Genomic DNA, 25,309 nt, shown 5'->3' with positions numbered 1-25,309 from the left:
ATACTCTGATTATATAGTGTAGGGTTGAAGTTAATCCTGTTGAGATCTGTTTATGTACTTGGAGGACCTTTCTTTCACTTTTTCTTCATTATATCAGCCCCTATTCATGACTTCAATCAATCTTACCTTAGAGTTGAAATACATATACAGCTCTTGAAAAAAGTAATGACCACTGCAGCATTATCAGTTGCTCTGGTTTGAGACACTGGAATGGAAGCGCTGCCATACATGTAGAGATTGAGATTCAAGAAACATTTGGAGTGGTTTCTTCATTTTTTCAAGGAGTTGTAATATATTTATTTAAATCTTTAATTAACCAGAAGAAATCTCATTGAAATTCTCTTTTACCAGCCAGTCACTAAGCTTGTTTTGAAACGTATCATAACGTTTGTAGTTTTTTGTATTTTGCAATAAGATACGAGGTCCTTGACCAAAAAGGATGTACATTAGTTGGATAGGACTACTCTTTTTTGTAATAAGCTATGCTTTCTGCCTTCCTGCTTCAACTAACTTCGTTTTCTTTTGCCTGTGTGTGTGTATATACTGCTATTGCATTAGCTGATAATAAAAGGGTAATTGTTGCACGATGAGAACATTATGTTTTTGATATACGAGGTTGTCTGATAATACATTAGATACAATTGGAAGGATGTACTTTCCAGTTTTATTGAGTTCTTTTATATTGCAGTATTTCTACTTATACTAATGTAATATATGGGAAATTATGCATAACATGAAGGCAATAAGCAGCATGAGTAATGTGAAATGCTCCTCAAAGAGCCCCTCCTGTCTGACCACCGTCTGCAGCCAGAAACAGAGGCTGCTCCACAGACAGCTTGTTTCCATGCACCCACACCTCTGCTGAGATCAAGAGGAAAAACAGAAGACAGCGTCGTCCCAAATCCGTCTGCATGACTAACCATCACACAGGGACACTTGACAACTTGATGAACGGTATCTCTCACGTTAGCATTAAAAACATGTTGCATCCACTGCAAAACAGCAAGTTTAGACAAAGAGGATGTAAAAAAGGAAAAGAAGAGGAACTTCCTCTACAAGTTCCCATATCCTTACACCCTCGATAGTAAAGCAGAACAAACCACATTCAAAACTCAGGTAAAAAAAGAAACATAGGAACGCTTCCTTAAACATCTTCAGCTCTCTTAATGTCGTCTGATTCTTCCATTATTATATTTGGCTGTATAAATACAATTTTTACTCAACTTACCACAACTGCACTATGTGATCAGAGCTTAGTTCAATGGGAAGTCATAGTATTTTGAAACTGCAAATATATATTTTTGCATACAGTTAAAATCAACAATATAAATTAGATAGGGAGGGAAACCTTATCATCACCAGTGATCACACAAAACAGTAAATCACCATATCAGGCTGAAATAAACTAATGTATTTAGCACTCATTTAACTAGAGTTTACAAAATATGTATGGTATAAAACCTTATATATTTAAATGCAATCCTTGCGATTACTTTGAGCCTCCTTAAGTCATGAGCAAAAAAAACTCGATTAACCATACTCCCAATTTAAAATGACCAAAGCTGCCATTTCTGCAAACCAGACCTAATAAAGGTTAAAGAATAGCATGGAATAAAACCACAAAAAAAGTTTTTTAAAAGTTCACTAACACTCCTGTTGTCTTCGGGTCAAATCCGACCGATTTACTACTTTCATCAATCATAACTTTTTTTGTTTTACATTCGATTGCATTACAGCTTTATGATATCCTTCACAGAAGACCTTTGAACATATCAAATGGCTGATCACCACTTTCATTGCATTTTGGATGATTTAGTCAACTTTGTAACACCCATGGTGTTCCCGGTCAAAAATGACCGCCATAAAGAAAAGGAATTAGTAACCATCCGGATTAAAACAGGACCGGTCAAATTTGACCGCGAACACCAAAGTAAGGGGGGAAAACGAAGACAATAGGAGGTTAAATAAAAACATGGCATAAAACCAAAATACTATAAAATAATTCAATACTTGTAACAGATGTTTATCAATTATTGCAAATGTAGCCTAATGCTTCACTTAGCTAGTGGAACTGCAGTAGTTGCTGTCTGGTTCTCAGGCTTTCTACTCTTTCCATGAGGTTATACAGAAAAGTCACCTGAAAGTCAGGGGAAATAAAGAACAGCACTATTTTTCCTTACTACAATCATCTCAAACTATATTTAGCTTATCCATGCCTTCCAAACTCTTTCAAAAGGTCATACAAACTTGTACTGCAGATTAAATCCATGTTAATCTGCAAGTAATCTGTGATCCTTGGCAGCCAACATGAATACACTAAATGCAGCCAGATCTAGAGTGTTACACCTTAGTTTCAAGCTTTACTAACCAGGCGTTGTAGGTGTGCATTTTGTTCCGAAAAACGATGGTTTGTAAAGCACATTTTTCACCACGAGAAAAGACATCTCCTGTTGCGAATTTCTCCTGAAGCGTGACAAACTCATAACTACACTTCATGCAATTTGTCTCTGTATTTGCACTCAGCTGATCAGCGAATGAAAGATCATGAACCTCCCTAACTGAGTCAACAAATGAAATAACTGCTTTCCATGTCAAGATAAAAAGAGACACCCTGACCAAAGTTCATCAGATTAAAAAGACAAAAACTACAACCAAGCGATATACCCAAATTCAAGCTACCCTTGAGAAACTCCAGTTTAGGTCCCAGTCAGGGGGTCATCAGGGCGGTGGTGGCAAAGTCGACAGGGACTTGGCAACTGGAAGGTCACCAGTTCAAGTCCCGGCAAGACCAAGTGCTACCGAGGTGTCCCTGAGCAAGGCAAGGCACGGCACCGTTCCCTACACTGCTCCCCGGGCGCCGTTCAAAATGGCAGCACACTGCTCCTAACACAGGATGGGTCAAATGCAGAGAAACTATTTCCCCACGGGGATTAATAAAGTATATCAAAATTAAATAAAATTGTGAGCTCTGAACACATTTCTCAAAGAACATTGCTGTGGTGCGGTGCTCCCCATGGGACTCCAGCCACTTAGCTCTCTTGACAGAGCCATAACAGATCCCAGGAGGGTCTCATAATAGCATGCAGGGCAAGAGACAAACTGATACAATTTGCTCAAGGACTTATTGGAAATTACAGTTATTAAAAATCACCTATTATTAGAGAGCTGAGAGCATCAGCGGATTGCACTTTCTGAATCATCCTGGTGTCATCCTTGGGGCTAACGTGAGCAGTGACAAATAAGTGAACACCCAGGGGGATAGAGAGAGCTTAGAAATGCAGAGAGGAGATCAATGTCAGGAGGACAAACCTGCTATTGCACTGTACACTTGGCACACAATCTGTTTATGTGATATTATGGCCATTTCCCTGTAACAGTATGTCCAGAATTAAGCTAATGAAACAAATTTGTGAATTACATTACAATGACTTCTTGTTGTCTAGTTCAATAGCATACACAGTGAATTAACTCCTAGATTCAGAATATGAAAGCATACAATACTTTTTGTACAAATACAATGTTTCAGAACCAGAAAGAAGAGTTTTGCATCTCTCCAAGTCTCTAAAAAGTAAACATTTTTGGCATAGCCCATACATACATGATAGTGGGTTAAAACGTGGATTTGGCCTTAAAAGAAAAAAATCACTAGCCAGACATTTTGGAATCACTGTAGAGAAGGGGTGCCCAACCTTTTATGAACCGAGAGCTACTTTTAAAGTTGCCAGTCTGCCGAGATCTACCAGTCCAAATAGAGAGGCGTAGCCATTACTGACAGCCTACTACCAGGTAAATACACACTTCTACTTGTATAAAACTGACCTTTGTACAATTAATACTTCATAAAATACTGCAGATCCTTTATCTTTCCTCTTTCTAATCTACACACATACAAGTATTTAACTGAAGTTACACAACAGTGTTGTTGATACAGAGTTGGAGTTTATTCACACGTCACATACTACAGTGGGTAATGTTTTCAAGAAACATTGAACAGTGCTGCCACATGACACAGGGAAAAAAGAAAAGATTCTGAATCCTTTCTTTGCCATTATATACAAATAGTGTTGCTACAAAAGTATAAATGAGGCTTACTAATAAGACAACTCCGATATGAAGCTACACAGGAATCTGCTGCCAACGTGCAATAAAAAAGACAAAATTAATAGAATCAAACCCTTTTTTTGTTGCATTTTAGTAGAGTATAAAAATAAATGCCTTTTAAAAATAGGATGCAAGCAACACTAGTTTCTTAACCTGAATTGATAATAGACTAATCAATTTAAGTTTGCATTCTTATACCATTTTGTACAATAATTATAATGAATAAGTTCAAACAAATTAAAACTTACAGCTGATTAATAACGGTATCTAACTTGAGTTTTTATTATATCAAAAACCTGTTGAAATGCTACTGTTATTTTTACTGAGCATAATTTGGCCCCTTTAAAACCACAAGCAGATTCTGGACCCGTACAACGTTTAAGTCCGACTCTTTTACTTACTTTTCTTACCAAAACAAAAGTGGCGAATACCTCCTTATGTAATGAAAGCAGTAAAAAGTTATCTCTGCAATGTAAAACAGGTTAGCGTAGAAAATTAGCAAACAACTCCCATGAAGCTGTCTGTCTGTTGTTTGCACAGAGATTATAGCTTAATCATTTCAATCAAATCACTGTTTGTGTTTTCAGGATAAAAAAAATAACCTGTTTGGGTTTTGGACACAAAAATAAACTTGTATTATTTCTGTGGAGTATATTTTCTGTGTCTTCTAAGATTTACTTATTCAAAATGTAACTTGCACTTGATGGAATACCACTACCTGAGACGGAAGCTTAAAGAATACATCTAAAGAAAAGAAAAAGCACTTTTACATTGCTTTTGTTTGCTATATGAAGTGCCTACCAACCCACACACAAGTAAGACAAGAAGACAAGCGATTCAGATTTGGTTTTCTGTTTCACTTGCAGGCCGGTTATAACCTCTTAAGCCCTACGGACCCGCCGAAGGGGCCGAAATCACAACATCTGCAAGCAAAATGGTCTGAGGGCTTCTTAAGAATTAATAAACTATGAATGTTTCATATCTATATAACGGGAAGAAACTCAGCTAACTGATCTTTTTTATTTATTTTAAACCTCAAAAGCTAACGCTGAGCCTCTGAATTAGCGACGGGAAAAAAAATATTAAGGCCGTTAGCACAGAACTCTAGCCATACCCTGTGGCGACTGGTCATTAGGCTAAGCCCCACCTAGTGTCAGCAGAAAGTATTATAAATAATGATTACAACAACAACAAGAAAAATATATATAAAATATATTTTAAGATCATGTTTAATCATCTGATTCGTCTGTACATTGCTGTTTTAGTCTGTGTTCTTCTAATTAGTGTCTACAGTGTGTGCCTATTGAGTTGTTTTGAGCCATGTGGGACAAAACTCGATCATGCCCCTCCCTCTCTCTGTCTAAGTCAGGGGTGCCCAACCTTTTTTGAACGAGCTACTTTTAAAGTTGCCAGTCTGCCGAGATCTACCAGTCCAAATAGAGAGGCGTAGCCATTACTGACAGCCTACTACCAGGTAAATCCATAATTCTACTTGTATAAAACTGACCTTTGTACAATTAATACTTCATAAAATACTGCAGATCCTTTATCTTACCTCTTTCTAATCTACACACATACAAGTATTTAACTGAAGTTACACAACAGTGTTGTTGATACAGAGTTGGAGTTTATTCACACGTCACACTACAGTGGGTAATGTTTTCAAGAAACATTGAACAGTGCTGCCACATATGACAAAGGAAAAAAGAAAAGACACTGAACCCTTTCTTTGCCATTATATAAAAATAGTGTTGCTACAAAAGTATAAATTAGGCTTACTAATAAGACAACTCAGATCTGAAGCTACACAGGAATCTGCTGCAACAGTGCAATAAAAAAGAAAATAATAATAGAATCAAACCATTTTTTGTTGCATTTTATTAGAGTATAAAAAGAAATGCCTTTAAAATAGGATGCAAGCAACACTAATTTCTTAACCTGAATTGATGATAGACTAATCAATTTAAGTTTGCATTCTTATACCATTTTGTACAATAATTATAATGAATAAGTTCAAACTAAAACTTACAGCTGATTAATAACGGTATCTAACTTGAGTTTTTATTATATGAAAAACCTGTTGAAATGCTAGTTATTTTTACTGTCCCCAAAAAGCGCGTCGGCAGCCTCCAGGAAAGCTTCTTTCACAACTTCGCCGTCTTTGAAAGACTTCATGACACGATAAGATGCTAGCAGCCTTGCTCTTGTTGTTGGGCCTGGGAATATTGTGGGTCTATTTTTAAACACATCTCGTGATCGACTGGGAATCTCCCCTCGATCGACCGGTCGATCGCGATCGACTGGTTGGTTGGGCACCCCTGCTGTAGAGCAACTGAACAATCTGATCTATAACATTGCTCAAGACACTTGCAAAGACTTGTGACTTAGCAGATTTGAGTTCTTTATACAGTATATTAAGTTAAAAGATTTGTTTCAACAAAAAAAAAAGAGAGAAGATGATATTAAAGTGCACTGCGTCTATTGTGTTTTCTCATATCAATATCACATTCAGTCCTCATCACATATGTGTTTATGGCCTGCAAAACAAGACGCAGAGAAGAGCTGAGACAGTTGTAAACATGCGTTTCAATGACTGCAGGTGAGGCAATTTGAGTTTTCTAGATACCTTAAGTCTTGCTGTTGAGTCCTCGCAGATAAGCCTGCAAAGGCTGTCCCACAAACTCCTGCAGGCTTATCTGCAAGGACTCAACAGCAAGACTTGGTATCTGTATTGGGGGAGATCACAAGCCCCAGTGAACGGTCTCTTTGTTTTTCTTTTGCAGATACATTACCGAAAGAAAGAAAGTGAGCAACAAAGCCTGAGTATTATTCAACTTCAGATGAGCCTCACACTTCCTGCTTCTGCCCCATGTGATGTGCTGTCCCATTCCTCACACAGCATCTGCAGCCCCGGCCTTTACTCTGTCCTATCAGTGTTCAATGCTTCATTCACTACCACCATTTCCACCCTCGCCTCTACCATCCTCTACCCCACTCCCACTACCTGCCTCCACGTCTAGTTAGTCTCACTGTGTCCCCCCGGGCAGGGCAGCAGCCCGCAGACACGAGCCGCCGTCCACTCTGCTGCTGGAAGAGAGGCACAGTGACTGCTAATGAACCCGACTGCCATCCGTGGCGTATCAAGAGAAGCAGAGCATGCATCTGATTAATCTTTGTCCTAATTAGATCCAACAATTAACCTGCTGCCACCGAGCTCTGCGGCCCCATGACTCTGCGTGAGCTGCAACCCCCCTGTACACAAAAGCAAAGCAAACTTTCTGTTTTCAGAACAAGCCATTATTGCCAACTTAGAGCACAAAACCTTCTGTGTGATATTTCCACGAAAAGGTTGAGAGTTCAGGCGGGTTTCTGCTTTTCATTTCAATAGCGCTACATGTCTCAGCTTTTAATTCAAAGTCAGAGGAGACACTGATGGGTTTCATAACAAATGAAGTGCGGGAGCCAAAGCAGAAAGAGAGGGGGGGAACCAATCTTCGTTTACATGGAGATACTCCCCGATGTGAAAAGCCTTGATGACATGCTTGTTCACTCACTGACTGGATGCGTTGAGCATGCACTGTCTGCAGATATTTGGGATGCCTCAGTTGTTACAGGTAGTGTGTCCTCTCAACAAAAGTGGACAAGCAGAGTGCAACCACAGGGGACATGAACTTAGCTCATTTGTTGAGTTAACAACCATTAAGAAGAAGGACATCAGGCAGGGAGGCAACCCTCAGTCCTATGATACACTGTCCAGGAAGTCTTACTTTGCATGTGCACCAGCACGTACGTTTTTCATACAGCCTAATAAACATCTTTGAAATTTACAGTATCTTAAAGAGCAACTTGCAGGTGTGTAGGAAAATGATGAATACACTAGATTTTCAAAAAAATATACAGAAATATACACTACAGTGACATCTGGCGTCGTTTTAATAAGACATTTTCACTTCCGCATAAAAAAGCCTCCGCACGTGACCTCCCGCGTGTGACGTAACATGGGGGAGAGCGGCCGGTCTAACGTATGAATAAACATGGATCACAATGCTAGTTTTGACCAAGCGGCAAACTCTGGGGAAGAGCCGGGACGCCAATACGGAAGTGCCACACACTGCAGTTCATATATTGGCCGATAGGGACTGACTGCAGAAAGGAGCAATTTCCATAGACCCCCATGTTAAAATGCCCAACTTTACAGCATAAAAAAACATGTTTCTACCCATGGATGCAATAGATATTATTATGAATATAGTTAGATTCCACCTTCATGATTATGGATCTGTGAGTGAATTTTTTTCTAACACAACCCTTTTATTTATATTAGGTCTTAAAGTGTTTGCATAAATTAGGGCGTGGTCACATTGAGTGACAGCTCTGTAAAGTGACTGCTGCTGTTAGCTTCTTGTCTCTCTGCTAGGTGCTCCGTGAAGCTACAGGCACTCTGCCTGGTCAGTTCATCCAGGGAACACAATTTGAAGCCGGCCGTGTTTGTTTGTTCTTCATGCTTATATATATATATCGGACTATTGTGACTCGCTCTGCGGTTGAAACAGACGGTGCATGCATGCGGTTTTGCGGTAAGTGAAAATCGAGTACTTATTTATGTGTTAATGATTTTAATCAGCTTCAATGAATGTCAAGGCTTGGGTTAGCGTGTAAGGTAGTGGTAGCTACATTGGTGCTAACGATGCTAATCGTAGCCTCCAAGTTAAAACCATAGACTGTATATGTAAAAGTTAAAACGAAATAGACAAGTGTTAAGCGTTAAGTGGGATAATACTGTAGAACAAACGGCTTCTGTTTGAGGTTGATAAAATAAGGTCATCCTTGTAACTTAGAGATATTTTATTATGTAGGTTGGAACTGTATGCATCGCTAAGGATAATTTAAATTGGCTATGCTCAAGTATGTAGACAAGCTAATATCGAAGTAGTGTATGTGAAATCAACCTCACAATAAGATGTATATTACAATTAATGTCATATTTCAAGATGATTACTTAGATATTACAATATGGTTGGTTGAGCTGGAGTTCATTATTGAGCTTACACGTTAACGTCAGTCATCTGAAGAACGAACCCAAACCTTGTTTTTATTAATTGCATTACCAAATTGGTATCAAATAAACAGTAAGCATTGGTAACACACCTTCCAAAGTTACAGTAAAATAAAAAGGACCCTGACTCGGACAATACACAATCCAACATGTTCAACAGAAGAGAATCAGTTATATTGTTTGTACACATGGTTCTTTACATATATATATTTAAGCAATAGCTCACGACAGGCTGTGGAATATGCTCATTATATCACAGCTAAGGGGCGTGGTTCCCCCTTAGCTGTGATGAGCATATATCACAGCCTGAAGTGAGCTATTGCTTTTATAAAACGGTTAACAAGTGTGGCAATATGAAAAAAAAATACACTCTAATTTAAATAGTTTTTATTAGTAAATAATGATGTTTAAAATAAAATAGTCCCTCCGTTGCCTTCTGCACGAAACATAGTGCGAGGTGGTTGCTATGCAACAACACTAACTGCTAGCGAACATATTAGACAGAGAGCGTTGATCCATTATTTGGCTATTTATTTACATTCATTTGTTTGTTGCCGTTTATTGTGCACCCACTGAAAAACTGTCCAGCATCAGTAGCATGGTTTACGTGGTTACTTGTTGAGGTTGTCCTAGGCTGTTGCTTGGCGTGGTGAGAATATTGCTCCACTTTCTCCGGTCCCCGAGATTCGGCTTACAGTAGCTCTAGAGCTTTCGCACCTGTGGCTACTGTCATAATTTCTCTAATGGTGGTACTTTTCTAGTTGGTCTACCTGCTCTTCACGTAGCTCTGCATGTTGTCGTTTAGGTGCTTTTTTTCTTTGAAGTGAACGAGATGAACTGATTCCTCCGACAAAACGATTCATTTGTTTGAGTCGCCGCCTTCCGCCAAAAGCTAAAGAGAAGCTGTTCGCGAACGACGAACTTAAAGAACTGGCGGAAACAGTTCAGAACTGTTTCCTACAGTTCTTTTATCTTATATCCCTTTCTTTCAAGAGGAGGGTCCCGTTAGGGCCCCTCCGAAATACTGGATGTTCCATCTACACAGAGTTGGACTCAGTTAGACGACTACCACAAATACAGTGAAGTACTTTACTGTTGGACTCAGTACTAGTTGGACTTCTACCACAAGTAGGCTACTATGAAGTTATGTTACTGTGTACTTTCAGTTATACACTCTCAAACTCCTGTGGCAGAAAATCATTTTATCTCTCATCAAATATAGCAGAAAACATGCAGTTTGACAGAGGATTAAAACTGTAATCAGAGCCCTCTCATCTGAGCTCCGTTACACACAGAGGAGCGGGACATCCTCCTCAACCTGTCCGCCATAAATGCCTCAGAGGACGGATACCTGTACCGTAGCGTCCAGTTAGCTTACCCGTTAGCTTAGCGATAAATACACAGCAATGTATTCTCCTCCCCCTGACGGCCCTAAAAGCTTCAGAGGGCAGATAGCTGGGCTCCGTAGCGTCCAGCTAGCTTAGCGATAAATACACACAGCGTTGTATTCTCCTCCCCGTCGGGGAGCACCTGAGCTCCATAGCGTCCCGATAATGTGAAACACACACACACACACAGCGTTAGCTGGACATTCTCCTCCCCCTGACGGCCCTAAAAGCTTCACGGCCCGTCCACACAGCGGCGTGCGCTGACGCTTGCCGGCGGGCGTGTCTGAAACTCGACCAACAACCAATCACATGAATCTCCCGCCCCTGACACACAAGAAGCGGTTTGATTGGCTAGAGCTTGTACTGGCGTATGATTCGATTGGCTGACGCCTCTGCCGAGGCGTCAAAAGTTGAACATTGCTCAACTTTTGCAGCGAGCCACGCCAGCTACGCTCCACGTCGCTTCCCACGATGCATTTCGGCTAAAAGTGACGTCACCCCATTCAAAGTGAATGGGGAAGCGTCAACGCACGCCGCTGTGTGGACGGGCCGTTAGAGGGCGGATAGCTGGGCTCCGTAGCGTCCCACTAGCTTAGCCGCTAGCTAAAGGTAAACATAGATGGGTACATAGAATATGAATAAATCGTCACCGATGTAGAGGATATTTTTTTGTATTCACTTTGAACTCGGCCAAATGGAGTTTAATGCTTTGGGATTTAAGTTAGGTCACATAGTACATGCATGGGTTTGAAAGTATAACGTGCTAGCCTGCTGTAATACATCGTATAGTCAGGCACACATTTATGAGATTTATCAATGGCCAATTATATTTCTTAAATAATGTGTAGCCTATTCCCAGAGCATAATTTATGGGGCAACAAGGTGAGGTGTAAAATGTGTTTTAATATCATACATTTTTCGCCAGAAAACTTCTTATATGGACTTCGGCAGTAGTGAAGACTCACTGAACTAATTAAGTACAAAGACGAATCGTTCGCGAATGTGCAAATCACCAGAAGTCGTTCGCGAACCGGTGAACGAATCAGTGAACGAATCAGTGAACGAATTTTTAAAGTGAACTGAATCAAAAGATTTGTGTCCCCGAAGGGAATCTAAATGCCCATCACTAGATGTAATACGGTTTTCTGATAAAGCTGTGGAGAGTATGTGCTGCAGGGAGGTGGATGCACAACGCACCCAGGAACGAACGCTAGCTCCGGTCCTTTTACCGTGAGGGAAACTGTGGACACGATGTCCTGACAGGCTCGAGTTTGTGCAACCTGCACAAACACAAGCTCACCATGATTACAAATGGTGAAATGCAATGTAAAATTACCGAAAAAATACCAGCTCACTAAATCACAAACACTACAAACTACTACCGCGGATTGGGCAGAGAACGAGTCCGAGAAAGTTGCTCCCCCATGTGACGTAATATGATGCGTTTGACGTTAAAAAAAGCAGTTTTTAGTAGCAGAGCTCAAAACGGCTCCTTTTCCTCTGAATTCCTGCCCTTATGTCTTGTAAAACATATCAAATCCTGCATTAACATTTTTAATTGTAATTTTCAGGCAAGGTTAAGCATAAATGTAGTAAAGAAAAAAACCTGCAAGTTGCTCTTTAAGTTTAAAGCAATGCACTGTGAAATTGGGGGACGGACAAAAGTGTTTCACATGATTCCCCTCAGCTCTGAGCTCTTGCTTAATGAACAATTGTGGTTAACAATGGTCAGGTGTTTCACATGATTTCCCTCAGCTTTGAGCTCTTGTTTAAACAATAAAAAGTATAAGAACAGCTTTTTTCTTTCAGTCACTGTTCCAATTTACATGCATGCAGTATGGGAATGTCACACAAACTGTCATGGTATAAGACAGTTGTAAATAACGAGTGATGTGTTTCAGTTGCAAACTTCATAAAAAAGGTCTAGCCATTTAATGTTAACAACTTGTATGGGGTCATATATCATCTTATTCGTTAAAATAAACCTATATTTAAACAGCTCAACTTTGGTCAAAGGCAATGAACCCAGCAGCGTGTTTGGGTGACAGGATTGCGGAACTGACTGCACTAAAAGTTGAAAATATATTGGAATAAGCAACAACTAATGGATTAAAAGTTGCCGAATTTATGGGCGACACGTGCTGTTTATATATACACCTTAAGATAAGTTATACGACATAAGAAACGTCTTTAAGAGACAAGGACACGTTAAACTGGAGGATTTTTAAATCGAGTTTGGCACTACGCTCTGCAGGGAATCATGCGTTGACTTCTCTGGAAAGTTTGCGACGTCTCCGGTAGTCTCTAAACCGGCCAACAGAGTTGAATGTTCGACTAACCTGTTTTGAAGTGCTCGGTGTTACGGTCGTGTGTTGTCCTAGCATGATGCTGTGGAATTAAGACCGTCTCCTGTCCGGGTCCGGGCCACAGCCTCTGAGATATTGCGTCCCTGACAACTCTGACAGGCCCGCTGCCCGTAAAATAATATAAGTAGTCCATGCTGCTAATGCTACTGTTAGAACTTAGCAAGGTTAGCTAACAACAACCCTGCAAAGTGTTACAAAAATCCCGCTGTCATTGTTGTCAAACGCACTGTTGTCACAGGCACAAACTGGTGGTGTGAAAAGCCTCAATCACTATATACATTCCAAAACAGGAACTATACGAACAAGCCCATAGGCAAAGCTTTTTGCCCCTAGTGGAGTCAAGCGGTGCAACGTCATGTCAAATAGGGTAGCCTACTATATTTGAAATAAACCTGGGAATCCAAAGGTGAGAATACTTCTGTTTAGCGTAAAACACATTATTGAAACTACCACTGCTGATAATTTTGCAGAAGTTTTCATATATAAAAAAGAGAATGAATCCCATAAGAAACTGGCCATGAGAGAATATTTATTTCTAAAATAGAAGCTTCAAATACATTTGTTAGGGGATTTGGAAGACAACAAGTCAATAAGGAAATTAGGTTTTACTTTTGTATTTTATGTTTATTAATAAAAATGACTAATTATGTTACGTTGGGTCAAGCTCTGCATACTATTAAAGGCTACAACTAGTTTTCTAGGCCTATATTTTATTTTAAATACATTGATTAGTTGCAGATTCAGTTCAGATTATAATTCAAAAGTTATCATAAAAATACAAAAACGTTATAGCCTATCTGTTTAAGAATGCAACCTAGCTCGCCCCAACCCAGCCCAGCCCAATTTCCAGACTGTTGCTATTGTTATAGCTCAAGTGGCTTTACAGCACCCAAGAGAATGACATCCCTCTGCCTCCCACCATAATAATATTCTAATAAATTGAGACTTTCACATTCTGAGCCAAAGTACACTTCTGTGCCCGAATAAGGGGGCATAGTGAGAACTTAGAGACCTGTGACATAAGTGGCTGCTCCTCTAGTGACAGTTATGGAAGGAGATGGCATTTGAGGCTTGTAAAGGAATTTGGAAAAGGGAGAAACTGATAGACCAGAACAGGTTGTAATAATTGGGAAGCGGACTCAGGTAGTGAACAGAAAGGATTGTAATGCATTATTCATCTAAGGGCACAGCAGTAGTGAGATAGGAGTGTAAATGAATCCAGTAATTCTTTATATAAACTAGAGGAGTTTTCGCGCTGATTTAAATGGTCCTTTACAGGAGAAAAGGTAAAGCGAGAAATGTTTATTCCAATCTGACAGAGGAGTACCTGTCTACTTTTCTGGGATCTATGGTAGGAGGACTAAGGAGGAAACGGCTGTTATATTTGAGCTCATACAACCGGGGCCTTATTCAATACTGAATGTGCTCTATCTGCTGGTGACATCTGGTAGTGCATGCTTTAGCATCCTTCATCAAAGTGCAGGTAAAGAGCAGCAGCAATCAGAATACAATACAACTGATTTCAAGATAAAATCCTTTCCAAATTAAATGAAGATATTTAAATTAGTATAATTATACATTTGTCTTGTTAGGATAAGATATTACTTTATAAGTCCCAGAAAAGGGACATTTGCAGTGTTACAGCAGAGAAGATGTCAAGAGCAAGACAAAATAAACAAAGAAGCAAAGAGTACAAAATAAACAATAAAAACCTAATATAATAGACGGACTAAATATTGCAATTAAGTAAGGCTGTGTAAAAAAAATGTGATTAGTAGAAAAATAGGCGGTAAATTAATCTGCAAAAAAATAACCGTAAAAAAGCAACAGTCCAAATTCCAAAGAAAATCAGCAAATCCTCCTCACATTATGAGAATCAGAAATCAGTAAATGTTTGGAATTTTTCCTAATGCTTGAATGATTATTTATGGGTGATGGGGATACATTTTCCATCAGTCAACCTGTCACTGTACACTTCAGCTTGGCTGGATTTCTGTAGAGAAACACTGAAAGTAAAATAATTTGGGAAGAAAAACATTTAAATTGAAACCTAATCTTACATAGCCTGCAGAAAACTGTCGAAATATTCTAATGTAACTAAATGAAATAATCAAAACACACATTTCAAATCAGTTTACTTTCAGCATCCCTGACTCTGATGAGGGTTTCCCTAGACAGATTTGCAGTCAGGGGACTGTGGGTGTTTCTAATGTCGAGGAAGCCACTATTTCAAGCATACTATGTCATCGAGTCCCGCCGAAGGACTGTTCCAATGTCCAGCATACTTGGAATTCTACCGGGGCTGGCGTACTTCGTAGCGGGAAATTTCGAGGCTGCACATGTGTAGACTCCGCGGTCTGAAACCCTTTATGTGGCCCTCTCTGACCTTACAGCGGGCCCTGCTGGTACACTTGGCACCAGAACAGTATATTTAGACAGGTCTCAGACTGCCCCCAATGAACAATTGTTGCCAAAATCCTTAATTTTGTCTTATTTTTTATTTAAAATGTATTTAATGTATTGCTTAGTCTCTGAAATATCAGGACATCTCTATGCAGTTGACCAATCACAAAAGAGCCGGCCAGCTAACCAATCAGAGCAGACTGGGCTCTGGTTTCAGACAGAGGGTGAAAAGAGGTGCTGCAGCACAGGCAGTATGAGAAAAATAAAGAGCTTTTTGAACATTAAAGCATGGAACCAGTATAGTGGGATAATATACAAATATGAAACCTGAAAAATTAGCATAATAATAATCTAAGATAGCATGGTATGTGTATCGTTTGTATTATTTGATTAAGGAAACTGAAGACAATTAGTAAACTGGCATCAATTATGGTTTTAGGCTCTTCTACAGTTTTACAATCATGTTCAGTATACCTTACTGTGCATATATTTCATACTTTCTTTCTTTTCATTTTCACATCAGCACTCGAGAGCGCAGTAACGTACTTGTGAGGGAATCATTCTGTCTAATAGCTTTAAAGTGGTGAAGTCTGGTTATACAATAACTCCTATGAAAACTTCCTGGTGTCAGCAGCTGCCAGCGAGAGCCCTGAGAGGGTCTTCTATCGTCTGAGCGCGAGTGTTAATCTCAGCACATTCCCATTGAGGGCCAGGTAGCCTGCAGCTTAATCCTGAGAAGAGGAACGCTTTCATTACAGAACAACAAACACGAGGGCCACTGGGGAGCCGGCGCTTTCCCCGCTGTCAACGGATGGGCTGACTACACAAGTGAGGTTACGTAATCAGAGCTGTGTGAACACCAGTGGTCGTATTAGCATGTGCACACATACATTTTCACACAATCTGCTCTTTTTCATCCAGACATTTCACATCTACAGTAGAAATCACTGTGACATAAATGCAGCAGGGAGTTCACTCATGTGACACAAATGCACCTGCTGGCAAACACAAATAAGCCTTTGAGTGTGTGGTAATTGGGAAGGCTCATTGAGATATGCAAGGCGAAAGAGATGGCTCGAGATTGGAGCATCTCTGGAGTGTAAATACACAACATACAGCATGCATTGTGCTGTGTTTCACAAGCGCTCTGCTCCATTATCCCCACAGCTTGTACAAGAGGCGTAAACAAGACAACGGCAAAATAAAGACCGTTAGCTGCTGGAGGAATCCAGACAATGGCGGCAATCACAGGTGTTTAACAGCCCTTGTCAGAAAATTCCATCTTCTCGAAAGGCTTTCTCATTGGGGAAATGAAGCTTCGCCTCTCGAAAGCTGTCAACGCAACAACAAATGAACATGTTTTGTACTCCGCCAGCAGGACCCAGATATTCATGAGAGGGAAATGTTGTGTGGCGCCTGTTAAGAGCGTGACAATGCCAAGCTGATTCACCAGATCATCTGGAGGAGCAGGGCTGCTTCATTACTCAACACTGTGGTTACATAAGTCTGGGTGCTGTCACTCAGATGTCGTTTATCATTTCTCCTTATTTTACATGAGCACTGTACATGTCTGAGCCTTCAGAATGTCCCATCTTACAGCTCATGTGAACAGCAGTTAAAAGGAGTATACCAACAGTTTTAGGACCCATTGGTCACTGTGTGATATCAAGATTAATATTAACTTCATCTGTGATTCTCAGGTAGTGAACAGAAAAAGATTCTGATGAATTATTCATCCTGGAAACTGTGGTTATTTAGAACGTGTGGTTGCAATATGAGGACATATTATGATCATTTTCAGGTTCATATTTATATTTTGTGCCTCTACTGTGACATGTTTCCATGCTTTAATGTTCACCATCTCCTTATTTTTCTCATACTGCCTGTGCTGCAGCACCTATTTCACCCTCTGTCTGAAACCAGAGCCCAGTCTGCTCTGATTTGTTATCTGGCCGACTATGTTGTCATTGGTCAACCGCTAAAAGTGAATGTGTCAGAAAATTCCCGCCCCTTAGCAAATCATGTACATTGTTGGAGCACTAGCCAATAGAAGCGAAAGTGTTACATAGTGATATAATTATGTTATTGAAGTAAACAAAGGAGTCCTATCAAGGCGTTCAGGTAATACAAATACTTAAACTAAATTAGTCAATAAGTACGCAATAAGAAATGATAAAGAATGACTATGAATTGTGAAAATAAATTATGAGCTCTGTTGCTAAATGGCTAGTTAAATACACTCACTTTCTGTGATCACACATTGTGAAATACAATATTCTGAGGTTAGGATGAAAGTAAACTTAAAAGTATGGAGATTAGCCTAGTTTAGCATAAAGACTGCAAGCAGTGGGAAACATATCTGAGCTTCTGCAACCGTTTTTCATGTCTAGCTAACCCTAGATTAGCAAAAAGATAATGTGAGAATTACAAAAAATATTGAAGAAATGCTACACAGCAACCTTTCCTAAGCTCAAACATCTTTTGCAAGTTTTCCAAATCAAGGGTTATCATAAAGCCACGGCTGTAGACAATGCGAGGAGGGTTAATCTAATCATTTCTGAAGGCAGCCAATCACATCCCAACGGCTACTAACAAGATACTTCCTACTGTATGCTTTAGGATCATGCATATGTGTCAAAGGTTCAAGACTGGAAGTAAGTAAGTAAGTAAAACTTTATTTATATAGCACCCTTCTCAACACGGATGTACAAAGTGCTTTACAGTACAGTACACAGGACACAATTCAAAGTACAACTATAAAATGTAGAATAAAAGGCATAAAACAGCAGCAGGTAATACATAGGATAAAACATACGACAAAACACCAATAAAAAATACAGCCACTAACTCACCTCCTCCGACGACCCAAAGGCCTGTCGAAACAGGTGTGTCTTTAACTGCCCCTTAAAAATCTCTATTGAGGTCGAGGTTTTTATTATCTGGGGGAGTTCGTTCCAAAGCCTTGGGGCCACCGCCTCAAAGGCACGGTCCCCCTTAGTCTTTAGCCTGGTTCGGGGCACCCTTAGGTGGCCTTGCTCAGAGGACCTCAGGGCCCGGGTTGTGATGTGCGGGTGGATAAGGTCATTGATGTAGGCTGGGGCTTGGCCATGGACAGCTCTATATGTGAAGACCAGTACTTTGAATTGGGTTCTGAGATGAGGGCCCGGGTTGTGATGTGCGGGTGGATAAGGTCATTGATGTAGGCTGGGGCTTGGCCATGAACAGCTCTATATGTGAAGACCAGTACTTTGAATTGGGTTCTGAGATGGACAGGGAGCCAGTGCAGGGCAGAGAGAATCGGAGTGATGTGGCATGTTTTTTTGGACCGAGTCAGCAATCTGGCTGCAGCATTTTGGACCTGTTGTAACCGGTTTATTGATGTTTTGTTGAGGCAGGAGAACAGAGCATTACAATAATCAAGCCGGGATGAAATAAAGGCATGGATAGCCATCTCCAGTTCTGCATTGGATAGAAAGCCCCTGAGCTTGGCAATGTTCCTGAGGTGGAAAAAACAGGTACGGGGCAGAAGTTTTATGTGTTTGTCTAGTAGCATTGACTGATCGAAGGTAACACCAAGTGGATGTTAGAAGTGTAGTCTCTAGATTTCCTAAAGGACTTTTCACAGCTGCACCAACACATCCACCACAACATTTTCCTGCATGAGAAAAAATAGGACCAAGCAAAAACATAATCGCATCAGAGACACTGTCCTAATTTTAGAAGATAAGCCGCTTGTCACAGTCAATTGTGCTCTTTTATGCATCTGGGTTTTTCCTTTTAACTTATTCAGGATAACCCGGCCAACAGTTTTTCTTTGATTTGTGACCAAAGGGGCTCTCTCAGTGCTATATGAGCACTATGTAAGGTGAATACAAAATAAAACCAAATGAGCTTTCCATAAATCTGCAAACTCAATAAGTGCATGATGTCAGAGTGTGGAAATGAGGCTCTTTATATCATCCAAATGGCTTCCTGTTAAGCAATAGACAGAAAATAAGGAGGTGATGGCTGAGGAGAGTGTGACACTGACCCTCCGTCGAAACAATTCAACTCTTATTGCCTGGGCTCCTCTCTCTGGACAGTTCTACAGGACGGCTGGTGCTGATCAATGAGCGGTGGCGTCGGAGCGGGCTATCGCTCACCGACACTTCCACTGCCCCCGCTCATCTATCCTCTGTGGGAGTCTGCGCTGTCTCCGGCCACCCCGAGAGGCTGGGTGGCCCCCCCGACTGATGACCACTGGCTTAGCAGGAAGAACACATCCATCTGTTGAGCTCAGGGCTCTCTGCTTCAATCATCGTACCTTCCTCATCTTCCTTTATGACTGATTCACATACAGACATGGGAGTAACGGATTACATGTAACGGGATTGTGTAATCACCATACTTAATGGGAAAGATTACATGTCATCTTTTACAGTTATTACAAAAGACACAATCAAGTGCATTAAAACTAATTGGGGATTGCTAGCAGGATACTTTTAAGTTTTCCCTTTCCTATGGGCTGTTATAGGTTTGTGTGGATGTAAATGGTCGGCAAAGGCTAAAACTCCAAAGTTCACACCAGAGGGAGTTTCTCTCCCACACATTCGTGGGTTAGACAGAAAGAGAGGGTGAGGGAGGAAGAGGAGAGGGAGGGACACGCATCAGACATGCACCATTGCGCTCTTCATACAGGGCAATTTATTAAAAATAATAAAGCCCAGCCTTGCGCTGAAGGTTGAGCCCACAATAAACCTGACAGCGCTACATAAAGAGAGGCTGTGAGACATACGCGTCGTCAGGCAAATAAACAATGTCATGTCAGTGTCCACTTTATTATCTGCACTGAACTCTTCCAAAAGGAGTTAATTGCTTTCTTTTAAACTCAGACATATATTTCATCATTATGCCTCTCATAAATAACATGTAATATATACATTTTGGATGTAACTTGCCCATCACTGCTCATGAATCACTCAGCTACACAAAGATTGCTGTAAGCCTCTTCGCCTTCACAGGCTTAGAATCACACTGCGGACCGATACAGCAGTGCACTATGCATGGGAGCCAAATGGACATCTTAAATCCGACAAAGATTGTAGGGTATGCACGCTCACTATCTGCTGTGAAACTGTCCGCTCCCTGGACACTCTGCATTTATCACCTGACATAGCGCGTTCCACAAGTATGCTAAATTGGATAATTAATCTCTCCCCCCCAGGAGATGCAATAGATAAATCATTTGTTGCTTAAATTACGAGCCGGGGACATATTGCATCATTCGAGGTGTGAGACGTTGGTGTTGCTAAGGTGCTGTTTACACGAGAACGCAAACGGTTGTATCCGCTACTTTTCTCTTTCGTATAGCCCGTTCGTTCATACGAGGCCGTAACGGAAACGCGGAAACGGCCCCCGCAAACGATAACGGGTCCCTAGGTGGATAGATCTGCAAACGGAACACTCTGGGGGGCCAAACGGGTCTGTGTGTACGCCCTACGATCATTTCCTGATAACTGTGAAGCCATAGACCCACCTCTCCCGCTACAGATGTTAGTGCAAAATCTACAGCTCGACCATGCTACAGTTCTGTATCTCTTAGTGTCATATGAACAGTTTTCAGCATATTTTGATGCTCAGGATAATATTGCAGTTATTTTATTTTATTTATTTGTGTTGAAAATGTAATTTGTCCATGCTTATTATCAAACATCTTCTCAGTTATTTAATATTTACATTTCCTGTACAGCATCTTACCTTAACTGTTAGTGGTCCTTCCTGTTTACATTCAGCACATTAATCTATATATGCTTTGACAGACAACATGTGTCCATCCTGTCTACGTGGCATGTGAAGGCCCCGCAGCCTGTCTGACAGGGCCGGACTGGGACAATAAATCAGGCCGGGAATTATACACCCAACCAGGCCACTACTCTTTTGTGTCATTTTCCTGGATTTATTTGTCAATATTTACAGCGTTGCTGCCCATAGTGATAGTCATAAACTTTAAAACTACCCCAGAATAAACATATGGACATGGGTTACTATTTAAAAAAAAAAGTGCAAATCTATTTAGGATCCTATCCATGTGAACATATTTTAAGCGGAGATGGACCTCAAATCCTCTAGGGGGGTCCGGGGGCATGCTCCCCCGGGAAGATTTTTTTTATTTTTTTTATTTAAATGTTGGACTTAAATGCATCAATCTGGTGCACTTTGAGGGGGAAATAAATAGACTACACCCATATGAAACAGAACTGTATACATTTAAATAATCATAAAATCATAATAACATTGCCATAACCAATAACATACCATATCCAATATGAAAAAACATTGAAACTTGTTTATTTATTTGTTTTTGGTTCATTTATAGTTTGTATGGCATAGTGTGTCTGGGCTCCTGAACCAGCCTCACCCGTCTCCCCCCTGCTCCTCTTTGAGGCAGCAGCAAAGACTAGTTTTTTATTTATCCTTTATTTATCCAGGAATGTCCCATTGAGATACAAGATCTCTTCTTCCAGGGAGTCCTGAGTTTTAGCTCTCAACAAGTTTTTAAAGTTTATCCTACCTTTTTTCACCTAGTTAACTTTTTTTGCATATTGCATGCATATTTTACTAATCACTCCCCCTTCAAATGGAAATATGTGTTTACATAAATGGTGACCAATCCGTTTGAGACCCACAGAGAACTTAGACTAAGTTAACTAACTATCTAAACACTCTAAAGTCGTTTACCTCACCTGAGCTGTAGTTATCAGTCTGACAGGAGAGGACTCTCCCCCCACCCAGCGCCATATAGACTGAGAGTTACGTCATCTCCGTTCACGCCAATGGACCACTTTTTTACAGCAATGGCGGATCGTGGAGCCTCTCAATCGTTCCCCGGAAGTTAGCGCCAAGGCTAGCAGAGCTGTAGAGTTGCAGCATAATAGACCGTTCGTGACGGACTTTTAAAGGTAAGAAGAAGTTTAAAGATTTATATTGCGGATATTATCAGTACATCTGATTCAAATTAACATGTGTATTAAAGGATGTCAGTGGATTATCCCTAAATTAGTAGATTTAGGGAACGTTTACAGATAACAGATTAAGCTAGGATACCGAAGCAAGTTAGCAACACACGTTGAACAGCCTTTTAATTGTAAATTCCGTTCTCTTAATGTCTATTTGGTCCAACGTTGTTGAATTAGAGAAGAGGGGCTTCTAAACGGGATTGTATGCGGGGGTGGAGGAAGTTAAATATTAGATAAATATAACTTTGGTGCGTGTAAGAGTGAGTGTTTTTAGCAGAGCCATATTGTGTCCTTGTGATTATGTTGATTATTACCTGTCTGTATAATGTTGTAGCTCAGCTGATTTTGGATTGATGGCAAAGGGAGAGGGACTTAAGTGAGAGTGCAAACACAAGGTAAGTTTAATACTACTGTTTTATATAAGTAAACACCTTATCTCCCCAAGGCAATTTCCCATCCAATAGGTGTGCTATATGCTGGCTGGTCTACCTGCATGTGCCATCCGACCTCTGCAGCTCATCCAGAATGCAGCGGCTCGTCTGGTCTTCAACCTTCCTAAATTCTCCCACACCACGCCGCTCCTCTCCACTGGCTTCCGGTAACTGCTAGAATCCACTTCAAGACAATGGTACTTGCATACAATGCTGCGAATGGATCTGGCCCTTCCTACATCCAGGACATGGTTAAACCGTACACCCCAGCACGTGCTCTACATCAACCAAACGGCTCGCTGCACCCTCACTGCGAGGGGGACCCAAGTTCCCATCAGAAAAAACACGTGGGTTTGCTATACTGGCTCCAAAATGGTGGAATGAGCTTCCCATTGACATCAGGACAGCAGCTTACACACCTTCCGGCGCAGACTGAAAACTCATCTCTTTCGACTCCACTTCGAGCTATAGAACTATTAACAAAGCACTTGTATACTAATAAAGGACTGGCTTACCTAAAGCCAGTTGAGTAGCACTTGAAATGTTTTTGCTCTATGAAACCTGATGTACTTATATGATTCTGTTTTCTTCAAGTTTTTATTTTGTTGGTCGAACGCACTTATTGTACGTCGCTTTGGATAAAAGCGTCAGCTCAATGCAATGTAATAGGTGTGCTATATAGTTGTGTATAACCCTTTCTCCTGTCTGTTACTCCCTCTTTCAGCACAAGAACCAGAGGGGGATTCAATGGAGCCTGAATACCTGCACTGAGACCCTGCACCCTGAGTCTCAACTCTGTGTTTTTCAAGCCTTTCCCTGTTTTTTGTATTAAACAAAACATTAAGCTTTCCCAATGGTGTGGTTTTCGTTTTGTGAAAAAGTGCAAATGCAGTGTTTGTATATAATTACATCACATATTTTTTTGCTGTTGGTCGTGAAATTGCTCCTGCTGACTTGAGCCAGCCATTTTTTCCTCCACTCCGTGTCAGTGGGGAAGCCGTACATTCGTACTCCTTTCTCGGAGCGATTTGAGCATCCCCAGGCAGCACAGCAAACCATGGTGGCGACTAGGAGGCAGCACAGCAAACCAGGACAACACTGAGGAAGAGGCACAGACAAACTGCATGATATGCTATTCAATGTTTATTGAATCCCATGTATTTGCAATGGATGTTCCTAAAACAACACATTTAACATCATCATCATCATGCTGCTGCTGCTGCTAGTCCTTTGATAGTCACCTGTCGGTCTCCTGTCCTTTCTGAAAGCCATAAAGATGACATTAGTCATTTAGATAACTTGTGTCCTCTATTACCATGGGATTACTGAAACTACCATGAATTCAAGAAAATGGTAGAAATGAATCTAATCTGAATTTTAAAGCATTACTTTAGATCCCCTCCCTCTAAATATATCAATAAACATTAGAAAGTGATGCTCCTGACTACCATACAAGTTTAAGAAGATAATATTGGTTTTAAAGAATTCAAAGCCATACATAAACAGCAACAGGCTCTTTAACCAAGGCACTGTTAGTAACATGTAAACTAGTTGTTCACACTAATCCTAATATTATCACTTAATATTAGCAAATTCTATTTTATTTTTTAAAACATATTGATGTAAATACATACACATATCGATTTGTTGTATAAATATTGCAAATCAAAACCTTTATTCACTAATAATTACCAAAAATCGTAGTTCTATCTCCTGTTATCAATGCATTCACATTGCCCGCCATGAACTTCCGGGGAACGATCCTCGTCTACATGAACCACGTGACGATAACCGTTTTTGGACTTCCGTTGTCGTAATTCTTCTATCTATATGGCGCTGCCCCCACCTTGTTGACAGCTCATTATATCCGTTAGCGCCGCTAGCTAGCACCGGATGCTAACAACAACAATACACGTAACCGGTGCGCGCGCGCTTTCTTTCTCGCTCGCGCAACACATACACACCCTCCCGAGCTTGAATGACACACAGAGACCAATCGAGGGCATTATTGTATGATCTGTATGAAAGTGGCCATGTCGGCAGGCCACATCATGTAGACAGCCTGTTACCTCATTCACACCAACGCAACTCCGGTTCAAGCTCCGTGCTAGAGCTTTTCAGGTTCAGAACCAGTTCTTCGGTTTAGCTCTGGCTCTTTTCACACCGCCCAGAGTCCGACTGGTAATGCGTCGTTGCGTCATCGTTTGCGTCATGACGTAACCGTTTGAGTGCCTGCTTCATAAAGCCAAACCGCGCGGATGAAATCAGTTGCATTCATTTCTTATGGCTCTATCTGCAGCTTTTCCGGAGTCATTTCTGTGGTTTAGTTATATTCTTATAAAAAAGTGTACTCGTGTCAATAAAGGTTTTTTTAAAACACAACTGCTTCCGAGGTCGGTCTTATTTCTTAAGGTGGACTGAACCATGAGTGTGGAGTAACGTTGTATCTTTCATTTAAATGAACTGTAACCTTCACCCAGGTATGTAACAGCTGTTCTCAAATGAACACGTGAAGTAAAGTTTAATATTTATAGTTTTATAGATTTATAATGAGTTATAATGAGAGGTG

The 25,309-nt window shown here is 40.6% G+C and overlaps 1 protein-coding gene across 6 annotated transcripts in view; it reads right to left on the bottom strand.

The window, feature by feature from the left end:
* The window catches only part of oxr1a (oxidation resistance 1a), a 231,306-nt gene that overhangs the window by 72,740 nt on the left and 133,257 nt on the right, over positions 1-25,309 (bottom strand). The window contains exon 1 of one of the 6 annotated variants that reach the window (XM_034103506.2): positions 12,885-13,230. The exons of the other annotated variants lie outside the window; for them this stretch is intronic. Coding sequence (XP_033959397.1) covers positions 12,885-13,044 — 160 coding nt within the window. The 5' untranslated portion in view covers positions 13,045-13,230. Of the gene's footprint in view, positions 1-12,884; positions 13,231-25,309 lie in introns of those variants that run through there. 6 annotated transcript variants of the gene reach the window in all.

This window comes from Pseudochaenichthys georgianus, chromosome 16, assembly GCF_902827115.2.
Source record: "Pseudochaenichthys georgianus chromosome 16, fPseGeo1.2, whole genome shotgun sequence".
Classification (NCBI taxonomy): domain Eukaryota; kingdom Metazoa; phylum Chordata; class Actinopteri; order Perciformes; family Channichthyidae; genus Pseudochaenichthys; species Pseudochaenichthys georgianus.
The sequence above is the reverse complement of the archived record's forward strand: the minus strand, read 5'-3'. Positions and strand labels throughout refer to the sequence as shown.